General features: G+C 40.4%; 1 protein-coding gene across 1 annotated transcript in view; it reads left to right on the forward strand.

The window, feature by feature from the left end:
* Nucleotides 1-22,191, forward strand: part of mlh1 (mutL homolog 1, colon cancer, nonpolyposis type 2 (E. coli)) — a 53,525-nt gene extending 31,334 nt beyond the window's left edge. The window contains exons 10-19 of the mRNA XM_080193696.1: nt 2,374-2,467; nt 2,554-2,707; nt 9,126-9,451; nt 12,138-12,286; nt 12,542-12,650; nt 14,349-14,412; nt 14,499-14,663; nt 14,887-14,979; nt 19,110-19,229; nt 21,585-22,191. Coding sequence (XP_080049822.1) covers nt 2,374-2,467; nt 2,554-2,707; nt 9,126-9,451; nt 12,138-12,286; nt 12,542-12,650; nt 14,349-14,412; nt 14,499-14,663; nt 14,887-14,979; nt 19,110-19,229; nt 21,585-21,749 — 1,439 coding nt within the window. The 3' untranslated portion in view covers nt 21,750-22,191. The remainder of the gene's footprint in view (nt 1-2,373; nt 2,468-2,553; nt 2,708-9,125; nt 9,452-12,137; nt 12,287-12,541; nt 12,651-14,348; nt 14,413-14,498; nt 14,664-14,886; nt 14,980-19,109; nt 19,230-21,584) is intronic.
* The last annotated feature ends 877 nt before the right edge of the window (nt 22,192-23,068 follow it).

Here is a 23,068-nt window from a genome sequence, read left to right on the forward strand (position 1 = left end):
TCACAATTATAAAACACTGGTCAGCCCTTTAAGGCAGAGACGAGGAGAATTTTTCCTAAGGATCATAAGTATTTGGAATTCTGTTTGTAGTGTTTTGAGGAAGACTCTTGGATTACTTTTAAGGTAGAGATAGATGGCCTTTCATCCTTTACTAATGAAGGATCTATCGGGTAGGCAGGAATGTGGATTGAGGTTACAATCAGATCAGCCACGATCTTATTGAATGGCGAAGCAGGCTGAAATGACCGAGAGGCCTACTCCTCCTAATTTCTCTGTTGAAATGCATACTGCTGAGCCCTTGCGGGATAACTGATTGGAAAGTTGAGCTATGTGAGTTTAATGACTTTAAAGTCATAAAAGTATATGGTTGTGGTACTAGGGAGGGAGATGCATAACCCTAATAAGCCATACGGCCCTGCTTTGAGATCACTGTTTGGGGTGTGGGCACGCATTTCAGAAAATTGTACATCAGGGCAGCTTCCCAATAACTTTGCATCTCAGAGTGATCTTCAGAGGCATGGTGAAATTGGCATTGGTGCTACAGATGAAGCCCAGCAGATGACTAACACCATCACGTGCACGCATATCATGGAAACTTGATTTGTACTGAACGATATTTGCGCTTGTAAGTCCTTAATCTTTTATACTGGTTTGGCTGATTTTGGGCGAATTGTGGAAATTCCAAACTAATACGTTGGTAGATAGGGAAACACTGTCAGACAGCAAGGAGTGGGGTGATGGTTGAGTGGGATTTGTCAATTGATAGAATACAGACAGCACATTTATGGAAAATTTGAAGCTTGTGGATCTTGGTAGGCTGGTGAGTTGGGTGTTGGAAGGACGGAGTCTAGAAGTGACAAAAATATGGGTAAAGGTTGTGGAGGTAGATTCTGTTTCCACTCCTACTAATAATTATTTATTTTGACTTTAGACAGTTTATTAAATAGAAATAATACTTTTGCATCTTTGGTATTGAATATGTACCATATTATTTGTGAGATTTACTTGATACAGAAGTGACGTAAATGAGTCCACCTCCATTTCAGACTTTACTTTCTTAAAACTATGTTCTAAACTTTCAAAGCTACATTTTGGGAGGAACAAATCAATGCCTAGGATCAAATTCCAGGTGTCAAATCATTTGGTCCCCTTACTATGAAAATCTGATGCCCTTTGCTACACTATACACCAGATAATTGTCTGGTAGTCTTTCTGGGACAGAGGTGAGCTCCTCCTATGCGAATGCACAGAATGATTATCAAGGCCTCTTCCAGTTCAACACCTTTCAGGTGAACTTAGTTTACTAGTTCATACATTCCCCTTCAACTCCTTTGCTGAAGCACTGACTCAATTTGGGATGTAAGGATTAATTTTTCTAAACTTAAAGCTTCACACAAAGCTTCAGGAACATGAGACTTCCAGCACATTACCTGAATTCCTTTTTAGTGGAGGAAACTGCATGCTGTGAGTGTGAGTTTGTCAAATCTTTTAGCTGGCTCTGCAGGCCTTTGGTTGATCACTTGTACGTCATACAGCATTGAAAACTGATTGTTGACATTTTGCTTTGTGTCCCTGTGTTTGCAGTCTCATCTTTACCTCTGGCATTAGTTCTCAACGCAGCTTTTACTGCTTAGTGGATGTGAAGGTTGCTCACAGATTACGACTTCACTCTGCCAGAAAAACTGCACTTGCTACTTACAATTTTCTAAAGGATTTTTGAGGGTTTTTCTAATGTTCCTGCCTGAGATTTGCAAGCTGCTTCTTGCCTGTATCCCATTGTTGGAAATGCCACTTAGCTAAAATTAAGTATGAAGTGTGTGAATCCCACCTTGTTACATTCATTGGAAACGTCTTCAGGCTCTCTGTCTGGAGCACAATTTTTGAAATTATCACTCTGGTCATCTTTAATAAGAGAGAGTTTTTTCCCTTGGTTCCTTGACTCTCTTTGATGTTATTATTATCATGTATTAGTATACAGTGAAAAGTATTGTTTTTTTGCAAGCTATACAGACAAAGCATACTGTACAAAGAAGGAAAGGAGAGTTACAGTCATAGCCAGGGTGTAGAATAAAGTTTTAGAAGCATAGAACAAGAGTAAAAGATAGAATTAGAAGGTATGCTTGGCAAGAAGTCACCACACTCTGGCACCCTCTTGCCAATCTCCAAGAAAATAAATCTATATTTGAAGTGGTTGGGGTCAGTGCCAGGCTGGTTTCCATCTCCAGACACCTCTGTACCACATGCAGACTGATTATATTGAGTTCTTGCATGTTCTTGCTATAATTGAATATAGTTCTGTCATAGTTTAAATATTCAAATATAGTACGTAATGTTGGTTCCTCACATCTAATTTTTCTTTCACTTATTTTAAAGATCGCTTGGTGGAATCTAGTGCTCTACGGAAAGCAATTGAAGCTGTTTACGCAGCCTATCTCCCCAAAAATACACATCCCTTCCTGTATCTGAGGTAAATGAGGTAGATTGAGGAGACATTCTATTCAGATATTTTTGCTGTATTTTCAATATTTTGGACTGTTCTCTCTTTCTTTTAAGCCTTGAAATATTGCCGCAGAATGTCGACGTTAATGTCCATCCCACAAAGCATGAAGTACACTTCCTGCATGAGGATAGTATCATTGAGAGTGTGCAGCAGCATGTTGAGAGTAAGCTGCTAGGCTCCAACTCTTCTAGAACCTACTTCACTCAGGTCAGCACAGTTCACAGTGCAACCACAGTTCAAATAAACATGATCAGGTTTCCTCGAATGTATAATTCTAATGGAGTCATTGAATTGTTGTCTATGAACAGGTTTATTTTTAAAATTATAACTACTTGTCATTCAAAATCTTCCCTCGTTTCGTTATGGAGTTAGAATGTGCCAATTCAGAAATGAAGTGTTTGACCTATTCAGTCTGCACTGATATTTTTGTTCAAAGCTCCTTGGCTTCCCATGACCCTGCAATGTTTCTGTTTATCTTCTTTGGACTCCTCTTTTAAAAGCAGTCATATCTCTAGCACTCCTTCATTCTTTCTTTTGCTTCTTATGAATGGCCCTAACCCTATACTCACTGTCCAAATACAAGTATGCCCTTTTTGTTGTTTTATGTGTTCTTTCATTTTCTTCACTACTGTATTACAAGGCTTTTAATTTTCCCTTTTTGTATGTGTCCTTGAATTTTGGTTTAATATCTTCCCCTGCAATTGGTAAGTGCTGCTGTGTTTGGTTTAATATAATCTAATCTCCCTAGTTATTCATGAACCTTCAATGCACTTTTTTTTTAACCCTACTGGAATACCCTTTGTTTGTAAATTTTCCCTTGTGTCATTTCAGGATTTTGGGTGAAGAGTACCTGATTTGTGGCAATATCATTAAGTCAATAATTGGAAAATTGAATAAATCGATTGTGACACACTGATCCCTGCGCTAGATTGCCCAACAAGTCAAACATCTCTACTGCAGAAGCAAGTGAAATTTACACATGAGTAACAAAAGAAAATCCCCACCATAAGCTGTTTGTCCACTTTTTAGTTGTTGAGAATCAACTACGGTTTAGGTAACATTGAACAAGCATCCAGTTCCCATCAGTAATTGGATTGATTCAAAACGCATCTAGAAACTATCAGTGGCAGCAGAATTGTGATTGAGCATAGACTGTGTAACTGCTTAACGGGACGTACCCCTCACTTTACCATTGCTATCAAGCCAGGGGATCAACCCCATTTTGAGGATTATAAAAGAACCCGCAAAAAAACAGAACCAAACATATTGAAACAAAATGGTGCCAGTCCAGTGAATCCACAACACATTGGAAACAGTATGTTACACATCAAGCGAATCAGATCAAAGCTCTGCAGTCCTGATAATGAATGATGATGAACAATTAAGCAACTAATTGTATGTGTAATAATGAATAACTAGGGAGATTAGATTACATTTTAAACAAAACAAAGGAGCACTTAACAATTGGAGAGCTCAATACATCTGCAAAAGACAAGGCTGAAGCGTTTAAAGTCATTTTCAGCCAGAAACGCCGAATGAATGATCCATCTCGGCCTTGAGGTTCCCATTATGGCAGATGTCATTCTATAGCCAATTTGATTCACTCCACCTTGAATCAACAATCATCTGAATACACTGATCAGGACAAAGGCTATGGATGCAGATAATACTCTAGTGGTAGTGCAGAAGATCTGTGCTCCAGAGCTAACTGAGTCCCAAGCCAGTAAAGCTACAACTCTAGCATATATCCAAAAATTATCCACATACATCCTGTCTACAAATGGATAAATGGACAAATTCAGTCAGGTCAGTTACCACTAGTCTACGCTTATCATCAGCTAAGTGAAGGAAGCTGTCATTTACAGTGCTATCAGTTGGTACTTAAACAGCAATATCTTGTTCACTAATACTCAGTTTGTGTTCCTAGGCCCACTTGGTCCCTTCTTATAGCCTTCTTCCAAACGTAGAAGGAGCTGAATTCTAGAAATAAAGAGGTCACTGTGGACCTCACTGCACATGAGGTGAATTGTAGAACACAGAACAGACTCTTTGGCCCACAACACTGTGCCAAACATGACACCAAATTAAACCAATACCTTCTGCTAGCTCTTGGCCCATATTCCTCTATTCCTTACATATTCATGTGCTTATCTAAAAGCCCCTTAAACATCCCTATCGTATATGCCTGCACCATCACCTGTGGCAGTGTGTTCCAGAGACCTACCACTCTGTGTAGAAAAAAACTTGCCCCTCACATCATCTTTGAATATTCGCCCCTCTCACCTTACGTGCATGTCCCCAAGTATTAGACATTTCAATTCTGTGGAAAAGATTCTGACTGTCAGTCCCATCTATGCCACTTTTAATTTTATAGACTTCTGTCAGGTTTCCCCTCAGCCTCCACTCTCCAGAGAAAACAACCCTAGTTTGTTCAGCCTCTGCTTGAAGCTCATACCCTCTAATCGAGGCAGAATCCTGGTAAACTTTTTTTTGCAATCTTTCCAAAGCCTCCAAATCCTTCCTGTAATGTAGCAACCAGAGTTGTACACAATATTCATAACAGCAGCCTAACCAAAGGTTTTTAAAGCTGCAACATGATGTTCTGACTCTTGTATTCAGTGCCCTGACGAATAAAGGCAAGCATGCTATCTGCTTTTATCACCCTATCTCCTTGTGTGGCCACTTTTAGGGAGCTATGGACTTGAATGCCAAGATCCTGTACACCTGTGCTTCTCAGGACCCTGCCATTAACTATATACTTACCCTTATCATTTGATCTCCCAAAGTGCAACACCTCAATTGCCTGGAGAAGTCTATCATTTTTCCACCCATGTATGCTGCTGATCTGGGCAGCGTATATGGGTTTAGGGGGCATAACTATAAGGTTCATGGTCGGCGATTTAGGAGGGATGTCCAAGGTAGCTTCTTCACTCAGAATGGTTGGGGTGTAGAATGGATTGCCTGCCTTGATAGTGGAGTCGGACACTTTAGGAACTTTCAAGCAGTTGTTGGGTAGGCACATGGAGCACACCAGAATGATAGGGAGTGGGATAGCTTGATCTTGGTTTTGGACAAAGCTTGGCACAACGTCAAGGGTCAAAGGGCCTGTACTGTTCTATGTTTTATCTATATCCTGCTGTATCCTTTGACAACCTTCTACACTACTCACAAATCCACCTATCATTGTATCGTCTGCAAACTTAGCAACCCACCCATTTACATTTTCATCCAAGTCATTTTACATGTATCACAAACAACAGTAGAACACCACTAATCACCAGACTTCCAGCCAGAAGAACACACTTCCACCATTCCTCTGACTTCTATGAGCAAACCAGTCCTGAATCCAAGCGGCCCAATTGATCATAGATCCCATGCACCTTAATCTTCTAGATGAGTTTATCACGAGGGACTTTGTCGAAAGCCTTACTAAATTCCATGTAGACAACATCCACTGCTCTACCCTCACTGATCACCTTCTTAATTTCCTCGAAACAAATCAATGATGACCTGCCCTGCACAAAACCATGCTGACTTTCCCTAATTAGACCATGCTTTTCCAAATGCACGTAAATCCTAGCCCTAAGAATCCTCTCTCATGGCTTCCCAACCACCAATGTGAGTCTTGCCGTTCTATAATTTCCTGGCTTATCCTTTTTCCTTTCTTGAACTGAGGAACAACATTAGCTACTTGCCAGTCCTCTGGGACCTCTTCAGTGGCTGGCGAGGATATAAAGATCTTTGTCAGGGTCCCAGCAATCTCCTCTCTTGCCTTTCTCAATATGCTGTCAGTAAAAATCAATGATTTTGAAAAGAAGTTAGATGAATACTTGAAGGAAATAAACCAGGGCTACAGGGATTGAGTAGGGGTGTGTACTGACTAAATTGCATGGAGAACCAGCATAATCTTGATGGGCCTGATTACCTCCTGTGTCATAAATGACTCTCTCATTGTATAATATGTAAAATCAACATTTGACAAGAGGAAAACTCTCTGCTGGTTGGATTCCGACCTAGCACAAGAGAAGATGGTTGGCATTAAATCCAGAATGTCACTGCAGAAGCTTCTCAGACTGGTGTCCTAGGCTCAACCTTCTTTAGCTGCTTCATCAATGACCTTTCCTTCTCTGATTGTCAGAAATATCTGAGCAGTTCTACTTCATCCTTTGGCTCATTCTATGCTTTAACAACAAAGTTTCTCTCCCTTTCAAATATCATAGATTTCAGCATTAACATCTCATTGGATTTTGCTCCCTTCTTCAGAGCCTTCTTCCCTTTACTTTTCTCTAACCCCATCCCTTTTTCCATCTGACACCTTGCCATTTTTCATGATCCCTGGCTGTGTCTTTTTGACCTGAAATGATCGATCTTTAACAATAGCCTCAGCTTCATACAACTGCATCCTTGCTTCAATTAATTTTGACTATGCTGAACTTTTCATCTATTGCCTCCACACCAGCTTCTTTGCCCAGGAATCAACCACCTGCACAATGGATCCTCTCTCCTTTCTTCAGAATTCTCCTTCCAGCAACTCTGGTCTCTTACCTGCTCTAGGTTTTTTAATTGAGAACTGCTGGCATGACATAGATTATCTTAATCTCTCTGCTCCCTTTGCCACGTTGAACTTGCAGAACTTCTGTCTTTCAGATCCAACCCAAACCTGCTGACAAGGCTGGTGCCATTGGCATACATCTAACAAAGGCTGAATGTCAGCTCTGTCTCCTACCTTCTCTTGGACCATGACTCCACTTGAACATCAAAGCACCTTTCCAAGACCCAATTTCCTCCAGAAATTTTCCCTCCATAGCGTTCCACTTCATACCAACCAGTCCATTTCTACCTCTTCCCAAAGCCATAAACAGGACATCTCCACTTCGTGCCGCACAGAGTTGATCTCATTTTCCTATTTCAATTCTATTTGTTTTCTTCCCTAACCCACTGTCTTACTACCTATGTCCATAACTCTTCTGTGCTCTCCACTACTTTTTCTTCTTGGGAAATCCCTCAGAGTCAAGAATAACTTGCTTCCACACTAAAAATGGGTTCTCAGGTGACTGAGGAGTTTGGTGAGCGATCTATAGTTTCTGTCCCTAATGGGGCAGACAGTGGTCAGAAATCTAACTGGACCAACCACATAAATACAATGGCTACAAGAGCAATTCGGATGCTGAGTAATTCATTTTCTGACTTCCCCAAGTCTTTCCAGCATCTACAAAGAAGTAGGCATCTGTTGGTTCCTTGAGACTGCTTCACCAGTGAATAAGATCATAGCTGATCTAGTTTCAACTCCACATTCTTATGTGCCTCATCATAACCCTTGACTCCCATGTCTATCAAAAATCTGTCTAACCCTGTCTTGAATAAATACAATGACCTCGCCTCCATTGCTTTTTAGGAAGAGAATTTCACAGACTAACAATCCTCTTGGAGGGAAAAAAAACTCATCTCTGTTTTTAAGAGGTAGACCTCTTATTTTTAAATGTGTCCCTTAGTTCTGGTCTGTCCTGTAGATTCTGGACTGTTGGAGTGAAATCAAAGTAAAGGATGCAAAATGGTTACCTGGTGCACACAGTGGACTTTGGGAAGGGACATTAAGAGGCACTGACTTTGGGCACAGACATTATACAAAAGGTTAAAACCTGTAATGTTTAACCTACAGGAATCAGGTCAGACCTTGAGGCACCTTAAACTTAAGGTAAAAGCAGACCCAGAACAATGAGTTTGATAACAAGATCAACCACTGATGGGGACCTAAATGCATAAATGTATATAACAAAATCATCCATTGATAGAGGACATAACAGCATAAATGTATCTACTCTATGTACAATGACGTGACAACTGTCAGTGTCCGTACTTGTCTGTGTATAACGATGTGTTAACTGTTGATGTCTGTACTGTCTACTCAACTTGTAACGATGTGCTAATGGCTAATATCCATACTGTCTATTATCTAAAAAGATGCTCAATTACCATCGTGTAGTTGAAAAGGTGACTCCCTGTACTGCAGAATGCCAGCGCTTCTCCCAAAGCTTTGTCCAAATAAAACTGTTTGTTGAACCTCCAAGTCTGACTCCAAAGTGGTGAATTTTCCACAACAGGACCTACTTGGGGCTTGGAGGGAGCAAAGGGAAGGTTAGGACCAGAGGGAAGGTTAGGACCAGTGGGAAGTAGAAGAGCCTGTGTTGTGGAGAACCTACCTTGTGAAAAGCATTGCAGATGCTGAAGTCCTGAACACAACCTTAGCAGTTTGACTCACTTTCAGTTGAGCAATATAGTGAATGTAAATGTTGACTAAAAGCACAAACCTGTATCTTTTTCATTGTTCACCTATTTAAAATAATTGGTAATATGATGTTTGAAAACAACAGTTTTCAGAAGCATTTAATAACATAACACACTGAGCAGGATTTTACGGCCTTGCTTATCCTGAAACCATAAAATCCCACTCGAGGTCAACGGACCTTCCCATTCTGGCCATTGTGTTCACTATTTTCATGTTTTATATAGAAAACCTTTCAGTATGTTGTGTGGTTTCTTTCACTGAGCATCAGCCATAAACTAAATGCGAAAGCATTTCCAATTTGTATGTATTAGCTTGTAATGGAACTTTCAATCTTTTTAGACTTTACTGCCAGGCCCAGCCATATCCTCCAGTGACTTTGTCAAACCTTTGGTTCCGGGCTCTGTTGACAAACCATATGCTCACCAGATGGTGCGAACAGACTCCAAGGAACAGAAGATGGATGCCTTCCTTCAACCAATCAGCAAGCCAAAGGAAGGATCACCCGCCATTGTTTCTGCTGATGGAGGGGCTCAGAATCAGGACTCTGAGATGGACGACTTAAGCGACTTTGACTTGCTAGCTGCGGAAAAGGACGGGAGCTCAAGCAAGACTCTGCAGCAATCCTCACATCCTCGTAATGATAACTCAAACAATGCCCCAAACAGGTAAATGGTAACAATTAAGGCAGAAAGCCCTTGAATTTCTGAACATTTTTATTTTAGGTTTTACGAGGACTACCTATGTGTAATCTAGTTGCAGAGAGCATGCATAATGTACAGAGGGTGGAGGCGGTAAGTTGTATTTGGAGCCTGTGGACACAATTTTCCACATTACATAAAGGGCCTCAAGTTCAGCAGGGAATTTCCTTTCCATCCACTGTCTCCTGGAGTCCAAGTTCCAAGAATGTGTAAAGAATCGGAACATCTTATTTTCTGTACACAAGTGGCGAACAGTTCCACACTTTTGTTTAATTTAAAAATACTAATTGGGTGTGGTTAAAAGAATTCTTGACAGGGTGAAGTTGGTACATGGTATAAGAGAGAGAGTTTGCACCTTTTTCAGTTTGGCAAGTAAAGTATTCATCCACTTGGTTCCAGTAAACTGATCATTAAATATCCTTTGAGTCGCTGATCAGTGTTTTGTTCTGAGTACAGAGTTTAGATTTTCCCTGCCTCTTGATTTGACTGAAAAGATGACAAAAGCTGTTTGCAATGTTGTGAGTTTTGATGACTAACTGTTCTTCCCTGATGAGTGCTGAGCCTGTAATTCTGATGGTGGAACACTAGAAATGAAGCATTCTCTAATCTGAATTGACATTTGGATTCGTTAACCTCGCTCTCCTGGCCTAAGGGCATTCTTGTTAAGTATTCTCGGATTACCATTCAAAGGTTTTGCAGAGCATGCTTGTATTTTTGAGATTGCTTTTTCCTTACATAAGAAGAAAAGTGATTTCAATTTTTTGAACAGAAGGAATCAATTTTGTATTGCCTTCAAATAAATTTGGTGTTCTTCAGTTTAATTTGTAGGTCCTACTTAAATCCAGTTTACTGTACAGTGCCTTCAGTTAAGGGAAGGTAGTGGCATAGTGGTAATGTCACAGACTAGTACCCAGAGCCCAAGCTAATGCTATGCAGATACAGGTTCACAGCAAATGCTGGAATTAAAAAAAAATAGTCTTGGTGGTAATGAAACCATTGATTATCATAAAAACCCTCTGTGGTTCACTAATATCCTTTAGGGAAGGAAATCTGCCATCCTTACCTGGTCTGGCTAATGTGTGACTCCAGGTTCACAACAAAATGGGTGACTTGCTGAAATGGCCTCAAAAACCATTAGTTGTATCAAATTCTGCAAAGTCTACAGAAAGAAATAAACTGGATGAACCACTTGGCATTGACCAAACCACCAACAACAACAATGGCAAACCCAACCCTATTTACCCTGAAATGTCGTCCTCGTTGATGTCTAGCGGCTTGTGCCAGATTTGGGAGGGCTGTCCCGTAGACTAGTCAAGCAAACGCTTGATGTAATCATACTTGTAGAATTGTACGGTGCAATATTCCTGACACCATCCTCCCACCAACAGGACAAGTTAAAAGAGGTGGTGGCACAGTGGTATACAGCCAGGAGGGAGTTGCCATGAAAGTTCTCAACACTGAAGTGTCCTGGCATTAGGTTAAACAGGCAAGGAAACCACCTGCTGATTACCATCTACTGCAGCAACTTACCAAAGCTCCTTCAACAGCATCTTCCAAATTTGCAACCTCAACCACTTAGGACACAGGCATCAGATATCTGGTAACACCACCACATGGAAGTTCCCCTCCAGCCCCACACTATCCTGACTTCGAAATATATAAATCACCTTCCTGTCACTATTGTTGAGTCAAAATCCTGGAACTCCCTTTCTAGCAGCACTGTAGGTGTACATGCACTACAGGACTTCAGAGATTCAAGAAGGCAGCTCACCACCACCTTCTGAAGGGCAATTGGGAAGGGGCAATTAAAAATACTGGATTAGCCAACAATGTCCACTTCCTCTGAAAGAATGGTAGTGCTGAATTTTAAGTGTCAAGAAAATATTGTGGAATTCTATTAAAAGTACAAAGTGGCAGGGAAAACCATTTGACCAGATTTGCTGGCCATTCCTACTGGCAGGATTCTCCAGTCCCGCCAGTGGTGATATCTCCCCCCCGCTCCCCCCCCCCCCCCCCAAACCCGGGACCACCACCACCATGGTTTCCCTGTCAGCAGATGGTGCGAATAACAGGAAACCCCCATTAACAGTGGTAGAACCAGACGATCTCACCACTGTCCAATGGTGGGCTGCCTTTGCTGCAACAAAGCTTGCACTGGTGGGCAGAAAGTCCCACCCTGTGTCAGTTTCTTAGCATGGGGTCCTGTTCCAGAAAAACTTCAGTTTAGAAACAGAAAACTGTCTCACAAGTTGAGAACATGTCCCTTGGAATTTCAGGGGTGTACAGATCTTGCTACAAGCAAAAACATTACTGAGTTATCAAAGACAAAAATATGAGCCATTGTTGCTTTTCATTTTTGTTCATGGTTTGAATTTTGTTTTGTGGCAGCTAAAAAATGAAGCCCACCAACATTGCATCTTATCTATTGGTCCTGACACTGAGCTGGCCATCGCAGTAAGCATGCTTGCTCAATTTCTCCACCTGTCTTGCACACAGCTTGCGTGTTGGAAATCTAGATATAGAAGAGATTTGAACTTAATCTGCAGTTAAGAATAAATGGTGAGAAGATTGGGATTAATGTATTTCAGAAACTGACAGTGTAACAATCTAATGTACTTGGTATTTATATAGATATAACCTTGTTTACTGTTAGGAAACGGTCGAGGGCAGATTCACCAAGTGAGGTAAAGGAAGTGAACTCCAGTCGTGATATGACAGCTGCCCATCTTCCAAAGAGGCGAATTATTAACCTAACCAGTGTTCTCAGCCTGCGGGAAGAGGTCAACAGTCAAAACCATGCAGGTAAAGGAACCAGCTGTTAGACATGTTGCTGCCTGAAAAGGGCTAGGGGAGAGGCAGAAGTTGATGTTTGTTGATCTTGTGTACATATTACCATGGCTTAGTCACATTAGTCCAGCTGTTGGTTGCGTAAAGGTGAATGAAAATTGAGCCAAATAATTGATAAAACTCCAAATATATTTGAAATGCTGTTTGTTTTACTCTTATGTGGTATTCTTGTGGTCAAGGCACTAATTTTCTTTGTTATTTATTTCAAAGGCCTACAAGATATGCTACAGAATCATTCATTTATAGGTTGTGTGAACCCCCAGTGGGCACTGGTGCAGTATCAAACTAAACTTTACCTAATTAACACCACTAAACTCAGGTAACTTATTCATTCTCTTAACACAGTACTATCTCTATTGAGTAAGCCTATTGGATTAGGACAATTTCAAATCCAACCAGGCATAAAAAGGGGTTAAGTGAAACCAGGACATTTCAATGATAGTGTTTTCACTGTTTGATATTAGTATGGACAACAGAATTAATTAAACAAGTTCATTAAAAGCTTCACAATTTGGGGAAAAAAACATATGTAGACTGACAGTATGTACTGGTACATTGAGTTTGCTCTAAACAACAGTGATGCCCTGTGCATCACAATATATCCACCCACCACAGTCCACAGAAGCTATATGAACTCTTCAGAGAGGCCATAAACCAAATTTTTTAAAAAGTCTAATATCAATGGTTGCATAGTGGTTAGCACTGCTGCCTCACAACATCAGGGACCCGGGTTCAATTCTGACCTTTGGTGACCTTTGGAGTTTGTATGTTCTCCCTGTGTCTGCGTGGGTTTCCTCCCAGGTGTTCTGGTTTCTTCCCCACACTCCAAAGATGTGCAGGTTAGGTTGATTGCCCCTTAGGATGTATAGGTTAGGGGGATTAGTGGGGTAAATACGTGGGATTACAAGGATAGGGACTGCGTAACATGCTCTGTAGGAAAGTCAGTGCAGACACTACGAGCCGAATGACTACCTCCTGCACTGTAGGAATTCTGTGATTCTATGACTTTATTATTGTGCTCCAGCTGAAGCCAGTGCCCGAGTTAGAGGCACCACTGAGGCTAAATAGAGTCATAAGAAAGACAAGATTAATCAGGAGGTAGTGATTAGGTGACATCAAACTTGTGTTTTGTGAGAGGAAGGAAAGATTGAAAAAGTTTGTTCCATAGATTTAGGATTCCACAAAATGTGATTTAGAGCAGTTTCCACAATAGAGTAAATTTTTGTTCCAATCACAATCTCACTACAAGGAGCAGAGTGGAGAAAACAATACTTCCAGTGTTCATGTCATATTGTAATAATTAATTATAATTGAAAAAAATTATTAATGATATTCTCAGTCTGCAGTGGGAGCAGAGTCTCTGAATATCTATGATTTAGCCTGATTGGAACCCTTGTTTCTAAAAGGGGAGTCATCCACAACATTTGATTAAAATCAAAAAATGTTGAGAAGTACTCAAGTCCTTCAACATCTGTGGACAGATAAAAGGAATCAACATTTCAGCTCAATGTGCTTTTATCAGCACTGAAAAAAGTTTCCAGTGAAATCTAAAATATTAGTCCTGTCTCCCTTCACAGATGCTGAGTATTTCCAGCATTTTCCTCCTTTATTTCAGATTTCTAGCATTTTCCCTTTTGTTTTTGTAAAAGAAGTTTGTGTAAGTGTTATTGTCTTTGACCTGACTGATCTCTGTGCTTCGGTGAAATGGTGTGGATGTGCCGGCGTTGGACTGGGGTAAACACAGTAAAAAGTCTGACAACACCAGGTTTTAGTCCAACCGATTTATTTGATAGTAAACTCACAAGCTTTCGAGGGGACTCCCTCTTCGTCAGGTGAATGGAGAGTCAGGTGAACTCTCCATTCACCTGACGAAGAGGGAGTCCCCTCGAAAGCTTGTGAGTTTACTATCAAATAAATTGGTTGGACTAAAATCTGATGTTGTCAGACTTTTTACTTAGGTGAAATGCCATTTTATGTTGCACAATTTCCTGACTACAATTTGTGTTTTTCCTTTCAGTCAAGAATTGTTCTACCAGATCTTAATCTATGACTTTGGTAATTTTGGAGTGTTGAAGTTGTCGGTAAGTGTATGACATTATTTTTTGTCTTAGTCATTTGATTGCTCACAGAAGATATTGAGATTGTTTCTTTTTAACCTTATATTCAGAACTCTGCCCCCTTGTACGAACTGGCTATGCTGGCATTGGATAGCCCAGAAAGTGGCTGGACAGAAGAGGATGGTCCTAAAGAGGGATTAGCAGAATACATTGTAGATTTTTTGAAGACAAAATCTGAAATGCTGCAGGATTACTTTTCTCTTGGTATTGATGAGGTTAGTGTACTATTTAAGGTAACTAAAGATTGTTAGAATCTGGAGTGACCTGCTCGAGTAATTCAGAGCATTTCTGCTAAAGATGGAATAAAGTGCCAGTTGTTGCAATTATGAAACTGACCACCTGATGACACCAAATATCATCTATTTTCCATGTGACCTACTGAAGGATATCTTAACCCAGTGCCATTTTCAGAATTGTATTTGCTGTGGTCATTTCTAGGAGGGAAACCTAACTGGATTACCTTTAGTCTTGGAAAACTATGTTCCCGCTCTCGAAGGACTGCCAATGTTCATCCTGCGTCTTGCTACAGAGGTGAGTACCCTAATCGTCATATCTGTAAAACAAAAATATAGAGGACTGGGAAAATATGCTGCTTACATTGTCACTTTTACTAAAGAATTATCCAGTTCCCCCTCAAATTTCTCACTGGCCTCCGTTTCTGTTTCATTCCTAGGCACTCCAGTATGTATGTTTATCACCCTGTACGGAGTTAGTTAAATCTAGGCTAGATAATGTGCATCCCAGGCAGGGCCTTACCATTAAGTGGTTAGCAAGATAGTAAATTAATTGGTTATAATCTTCCAAAGTTCCTTAGATACTGCGAGAGTCCCAGTGGATTGGAAAATAGCTAATGTAACACCTCTATTCAAAAAAGGAAACACAAAGCAGGAAACTACAGGCCAGTCAGCCTAACGTTTGTCATTGGGAAATTGCTAGAATTCACTAATAAGGAAATTATAGCAGAATACTTAGAAAATCATAATTTGATCAGGCAGTTTACGACAGGGAAATCATGTTTTAACTAATTAAATTATTTTGAGGAAGTATCAAGCAAGGTGTACTTCGATTTTCAAAAGGCATTTGATAAGGTGCCAGATCAAAAGTTACCGCACAAGATAAGCGTACACAGTTTAGGGAACATATTAGCATGGATAAAAGATTCTTTAACAGGAAGCAGAGAGTAGAAATAAATGAGTCCTTTTTGGGTTGGCAGGCTGAACTTGTGGAGTACCACAGGGATCAGTGCTGAGGCCTCAACTATTTATAAACTCTTTCAATGACTTGGATAAAGAGACCAAATGCATGGTGGCTTAATTTTCTGATGATAGATAGGAAAGTAAGTTGTCAAGAGGATGTAGAGAGTCTGCAAAGGGAGATAGACAAAGTGAGTGATCAAAAACTGGTGGATAGTATAATGTGGGAACTTATCCACTTTGGCAGGAAGAAAAACAGTATACAATTTAAATTGAGAGCAATTGAAGAACTCTGGAATAGAGGGATCTTAAAATTTGAAGTTATTTATTAGTGTCACAGGCTCACATTAACATTGCAATGAAGTCACTGAAAATCCCACAGTCCGGCCCTCATTTGGGTACACTGAGGGAGAATTTAACACGGCCAATGCATCTAACTGGCATGTCTTTCAAACTATGGGAGGAAACCCATGCAGATGGAGAGAACATGCAGACTCCACACTGACAATGACCTAAGCCAGGAATTGAACTTGGGTCCCTGGTACTGTGAGGTAGCAGTGCTAGCCACTGTGCCATGATCTTGGTGTCCTGGTACATGAAAAATCACAAAAAGCTAGTGTGCATTGAACAGTAAATGAAATGTTTGTGTTTATTGAACATAGGGAAGTGATACTGCAACTGTACAGGGTATTGGCAAGACCATATCTGGAGTACTGTGCAGTTTTGGCCTCCATGTTTGAAAAAATATATTGCAGTCAAAGCAGTTCTGAGAGGGTGCACTCATTCCAGGGATGAAAGGGTTATCTTGTGAAGAAAGGTTGAATAGGTTGAGTCTGTACTCATTGGACCTCAGAAGAATTGAGAGGTGACCTTATTGAAACATATATGATCCTGAGAGGAGTTGATAGGGTAGGTACCTGGAGGAAGTTTCCATTTCCAGGGGAGACCAGAACGAGGGGACATAGTTTAAGAATAAGTGATCTCCCTTGTGAGACAGAGATGAGGAGTTTTTTTTAAATATTTGAGGGTTGTTGGAATGTGGAATGCTTCTCCCCGGCGAGAGTGGAGTATGGATCATTAAATTTATTCAAGGTTGAGTTAAATATCTTGTTGATAAGATGAGTGTGTCAATGGTTTTGGGAGTTGGGATAGACTCAAATGGAGTTTAGAGTGCAACCGGAGTAACTGTGATCTTCTCGAATGACACAGCAGGTTGAAGGGGCAGAATAGCCTATTCCTGCTCCTAAGTGTTGTATTCCTATGGGAGTCTGAGTAAATTCTTCCTGATAACAGAACCTGTGATCGTGTTGAGCTTTTTAGCATGACTGAAAACTACAAGATGAATAACTAGCTGTTCAACTGGTTTCTTTGTTCTTTATTCTTTTCTGATTTCACTGCAGTCCATGTAAATTAGGTTTCATTTTTAAAATCCATCTTGAAAATACGCAGTAGTAATTGATAGTGGAACTTGTGAAGAGACATGATCCTTCTCCACTTAAAGATGGCCAGAATGGCCTTAGAAGATATCGGGTTCTATCCGCAAATCTGTGTAATTTCCCTCCCTTCCAATATGCCTTCCTTTCTCCTCAACCGAGGAATCCCTGCCAGCTTGGTTGACGGGGCCCTTATTTCATGCAATTCTGCCATCACCTTTTGCCTTTTCTCCCAAAACCGTGATTGGGTTCCCCTTGTTCTCATTGTACCCATTGAGCCTCTGTATTCAATGGATTGTCCTTCACCATTCACACCACCTACGATGTGATGCATCCACCAAACATATCTTCCACTTCCACTCCCTTTCAGCATTCAGACACATTCACCGCACCATAAACCACTCCTTATTCACTTCTCAACAGCCCCTCCTTATCCTAAAGCACCTTTCCATGCAAGTACAGGAGATGCAGTACCATCCTTTTTACCTTCTCCTTTTTCAGTATCCAGGATACCAAACACTCTTCCCAAGAAACAGCAATTTACTGGTAATTCTTTCAATTTAGTGAGTTGTATTCAGTGCTCACAATGTGGGTTTCCTGTACACTGGGAAGACCAAGTGCAGATTATGTGATTACTTTTGTGGAACACCTCCATACAACCGCAAATTATAACCCTGACCTTTCTATTGCTTGTCATTTCAATTCTCCACCTTTCTCCCACTCCAACATTCCGTGATTGGCTGCTGCACTGTTCTAAATAAACTCCACGCAAGCTTGAGGAACAGCAATTCATCTTTCAACTTGCTACTCCATCACGTCCTGCGTCTAGTTCTGGTCACCACAGTACCAGAAGGACATGGAGGCTTTGGAGAGAGTACAGAAAAGGTTTACCAGGATGTTGCTGGTATGGAGGGTCTTAGCTATGAGGAGAGATTGGATAAACTGGGGTTGTTCCCCCTTAGAAGGACAGAGGATGAGGGGCAACCTAATAGAGGTGTATAAAATTTATGAAGGGCATAGATAGGGTGAACAGTGGGAAGGTTTTTCCCAGGTCAGAGGTGACGAACACAAAGGGTCACAAGTTCAAGGTGAGGGGGGCAAGGTACAACACAGATGTCAGGGGGACGTATTTTACACAGAGGGTGGTGGGGGCCTGGAATGCACTGCCAAGCAAGGTGGTTGAGGCAGACACGCTGGGATTGTTTAAGACTTAGCCACATGAACAGACTGGGAATGGAGGGATACAAACGAATGGTCTAGTTTGACCCTCCATTAGGCTTGGAGGGCCAAAGGACCTGTTCCTGTGCTGTACTGTTCTTTGTTCTTCTGAACTCAACATTGAGTTCAACAATTTTAGGTCACAACTTTTTATTTATTTTTGCTGGTTTGATTTTTTTTTTCCTTGTTCCTTCATTTGGACAGCTGCTATGCAACCATACCTTCCTTGTTTATACACTTTTCTGTTCCTTTATTTGTCCCATTACCAATCCCTATCACTTTTCTGCCATGAAACCTTTTGTCATTTAATCTCTCTTGGCTTCTGCCCTATATCAGACCTTCCTTTCTGTTCTTCCACACATCTCCCTATTTTCACTTGCTCAAACTTATTTCATTTGTACCTTTCCTCAGTTCTGATGAAGGGTCATCAACTTGAAACATGAACTCTGTTTCTCTCGATTCTACCTGACCTGAGCTTTTTGGATTACCAGCATCTGCAGTAATTTTTTTCTTGTATGTACAGTTCTCACATTGGTTTTCAGAATAGCTGCATCAGCTGTTCCCATTTCAACCCCCTTCCTGATAAATTGGTGAAAAACCCTTCCTTCCATCAGGACCATATCTTACATCATCATATTTAGTGATAGTAATGAATAATATGTAGCCTTTGTTCATTGTTATTATGAATTGTTTTATATAACATCAGGTCGCAATTCAAGATAGGCAAAGTCATTGGCTCTCATTCACTGGCACTTTCATTTTGCGTGTGGTATCTTTTATGATTACACAGATGTAATGTGTTATTATTGTTGTGTAGGTGAACTGGGATGAAGAAAAGGAGTGTTTTGAAAAATTAAGCAAAGAATTTGGTATGTTTTACTCCATCAGAAAAGAGTATACACTGGATACTGAGATGTCACCGAATCCAGGTCAGCAGGTATAACTGTGATCAACTGTGTTATTCTAAATAGAGGTCAGATCTCAGAGCCTAGTTTGGGGGCGTTTAAGAGATCTGTGGATAGGTTTATGGACGAAATGGGATTGGTTTAGATTAGTGGGTTAGTGTTGTTTTTTTTTAAAAGCTGGTCAGCGCAACATCGTGGGCCGAAGGGCCTGTTCTGCGCTGTAATGTTCTATGTTCTATAAGAAATTGGAGCAGGAGTAGGCCATTTGGCCCTTTGGGTCTCTTTCACCACTCAATGAGAACATGGTTAATCTTCTGCTTCAAAACTTGCACTATTCCTGTATCCCTAGATGTTTTTAATAGAAATCTATTGATCTCAATCTTAAATATATACTCAATGACTGAGCTGCCATAGACATCTGAGGCAGAGAATTTGAAAAATTCATCTCTCTGCGTGGAGAAGTTCTTTCTCATCTCATTTCAAAATGGCCTGTCTCTTATTCTGGGACTGTGTCCTTTGGTTCTCAAATTCCCCCACCAAGAGAAACATCCTCCCTGCATCTACCCTGTCCTGTAAGAACATAGTATAATTAAATGAGATCACCTCTCATTCACTCCCAATGCCATGTCCTCTAATTTGGTTTAATAACTTCTCATGTGGGACTTCATCAAAGGTTTTCTGAAAATCTAAATACACCAGATCTACCAATTCCCCGGCATCTGTTCTGCTGGTTACACCCTCAAAAAAAAATTCCCAACTGGTTTGCTAAACATGTTTTTCTCTTTCATAAATCCTACCATTAGTTTCTAGATGTTCTGTCATATCCTTCATAAGAGAACCTAGCATTTTCCCTACTACTGATGTCAAGCTAACAGGTCTTCAGTTCCCTGTTTTCTCTCCCCCTCTTAAGTCATGGGGTTACATTTGCCACCTTGTAATCTGCAGGAACCATTTTGGGGTCTATAGCATTTTGAAAGGTCACCATCAATATATATACCATCTCTACAGCCACCGCATTCTGCAGGATATAGATCATCAGATCAAGAGGATATATCTAAATTTAAGTCCCATTCATTTTTACAGTATCTTTTTAAAACTAATTAATATCTTGATCCTCATTTATACTAGTCCCTTGATTCTCCATTTCTGGGAGGGTGTTAGTACTTGGAGACAGACATGAAATATGTTTATTTTTACTGCCATTTTCTTATACCCCATTATACATTCTTCTGATTCTGCTTGTAATGGTCATATTTGTTTTTGCTGATCTTTTTACATGCCTATAGAAGCTTGAATCTTTTTTGTTTGTTGCTAGTTCACTCTCCCGTTCTATTTTCCCTTGCTTAATAATTTTCTTGGTTCACCTTTGCAGAGCTCTAAAATGCTCCCAAGCTTGGGGCTTGCCATTATTAGGCAATTTTAGACACCTCTTCCTTTTGACTAACGCAATTTTTGAGCCATGCATTCATCTCTCTAATCTCATTTACACTACACCAATTTGCATGTGGCTCAAGTTATAAATCAAAGATTATTACCTTTTGAGAAGTGCCTAGCTCCTCATACCCTCTGTGCAGAGTCTCTTTCCTAGTGTTATCTGTATCATTCATACCTATATGGACCACAGTAACTGAATCTTACCCCCTCCCATTGCAATTTCTCTCCAGTCCTGAGCAGATATCCTGAACTCTGGTATCAGCCTTCAGCTACCATTACCAGGATGAGCTGGAACGACAAGTGGTTCTATACAGTGCAAATTTTTAATGACATTCCTGCTCTACCTTAGGATGGGTATTGATAATGATAAGTAAAGACAAACAATTCAATGTTATAACCATGAATATGGACCTTTTCGTCTCAAAGGTCTCTAATTGGCAAATATTCAAAGAGCAAGACTGACATGGCAGTCAATTAATTTTAAAGCTGAACATAGATCACTCTTTCAAATTAGAGTAAATGATCTGATTGAGTTGGCAGGGTCACTAATAATAAATATATCCAGTATCTGAGACCAAGAGACCAGCAAGGCCTATGCTATACTAAAAGGGAGCATGTTACTGAAGGAGAAACTCTGTCAGGGTCCCTCCCCCTGATGACTATTCAGTGACGTTCTTTGGAAGTGGGTGTACATTGGGTTGCAATAATGTTTGGTTTAATCGTATTTCACGTTCCAAACATGCAAGAATAGGCTATTGACTGATAGTTGAGGTTCACAACTGGATAGTGACCTCTTGGCTGATGGACCAGTTAGTGACTGGAGCCAAGAAGTCAAAGATCTGTAGGAAGCTGGGGGAGCAAATCAGTAAAGGGTTCTATGTTGTGATATGTTAGGGTTAATCCATTACTCACTGATAAATACATAGCTTGAAATTATCTTTCTTCTTCTGCAGAATCAGGAGCTCAGCACTGACAAGTCATGGAAGTGGACTGTAGAACATATAGTTTCCAAAGCTTTCAGAACACTCCTCCTTCCACCAAAGCACTTTACAGAGGATGGATCCATCCTGCAGCTTGCCAATCTGCCTGATCTGTACAAAGTCTTTGAGAGATGTTAGTATATTTTGGAATGTGAGAACAAACTGCCTGGGATCTGCAGACAACATTTTGTTAGTCTCCTTCCAGAAACAATCCTCTTCAAGGTTTATTTTATACCATTTTTATTCAAAGTACAGAAAATTGATTAAGTATAGAATGTTGTATATAAAAGGCCAGAAGCTCTGAAGTTCTCTTGGGGTTTAACTTCATCCCAATAGAAGAATTAATCAAAGATCAGAGGTTGCACCTTTGGCAGCACCAATACCAATATCAATACCAATTGTTGAGGGAATCTGATTTTCAGGTTGTATATAAATTTGGTTAATATAAATGCTATATTTCTTCAGAACCTTGGGTTGTATATAATTCTTCCAAAAATCATGAAATTGCACTGCTTTACTATAAAGTTCTGCTGTAATTACCAGATTTTCTACAATAAATTTCATTTGTCTTCTCCGAACAGGCATGGAGTGTAGAGAGATATTTTTCCAATACAGATATATCAGGGATCATTTTTGCACTTTGATTTTTTTATCAGCAGCTGGAAAATTGTTCAGGTCACAATTCAGGCAATAACAAGGTTGAAACCTTTCAACCACCTTCAGCCAGAAATGCTGGCTGATGATCCATCTCTTTCTTCCTGAGGTCCCCACTCTTAGCTAATTTGATTCATTCCATGTGTTAGCAAGAGACAGTGGATAGAGCAAAAGCTATGGGCTGTGATTGTTACTGACCAGGTTAGCAATTACCACCCATCATTCTACTTCCAATCATCAGCAAAGTAATGGAAGGTGTTGTGGACATTGCATTCAAATGGCCCTTATTAACCTACTCACTGATGGACTCAGTCCTCATTGTAGCCTTGGTCTAAACATAGAACAATTTGAGGTGAGAATGAATGCTATTAGCATCAAGGTAGACTTTGACTGAGTGTACCTTCAAGGAGGCCAACCAAGCAAAATTGACGTCAGTGGAAAATGGAAAACTCTTCACTGACTTGAGTCATACCTGACACAAAGGAAGGTGGTTCTACAGGATCTCCTGTCGTTCAGCAGGGTCCTTGTCCCAACTATCTTCAGCTGCTTCCATCAGTGACCTTCCCTCAATCATGAGATAAGTAAGTAGTGGGGATGTGATGTTTGCTATTGATTCAATATTATTCAGTGCCATTCACATATCTTCAGAAACTGAAGCTCTCTGGAGCTTCATGAAGAGAAACCTGGACAAGATTCTGGCTTCATCTGATAACTCAATTGCATAAATTGGTTGCCTTGTTTCATGTGTTACAACTGTAATGTTTTTCATTGCCTGCAAAGTGCTTTTGAACATTTCAGGTTCG

This window comes from Carcharhinus amblyrhynchos, chromosome 8 (assembly GCF_965287045.1).
Source record: "Carcharhinus amblyrhynchos chromosome 8, sCarAmb.v2.hapA, whole genome shotgun sequence".
Taxonomy (NCBI): domain Eukaryota; kingdom Metazoa; phylum Chordata; class Chondrichthyes; order Carcharhiniformes; family Carcharhinidae; genus Carcharhinus; species Carcharhinus amblyrhynchos.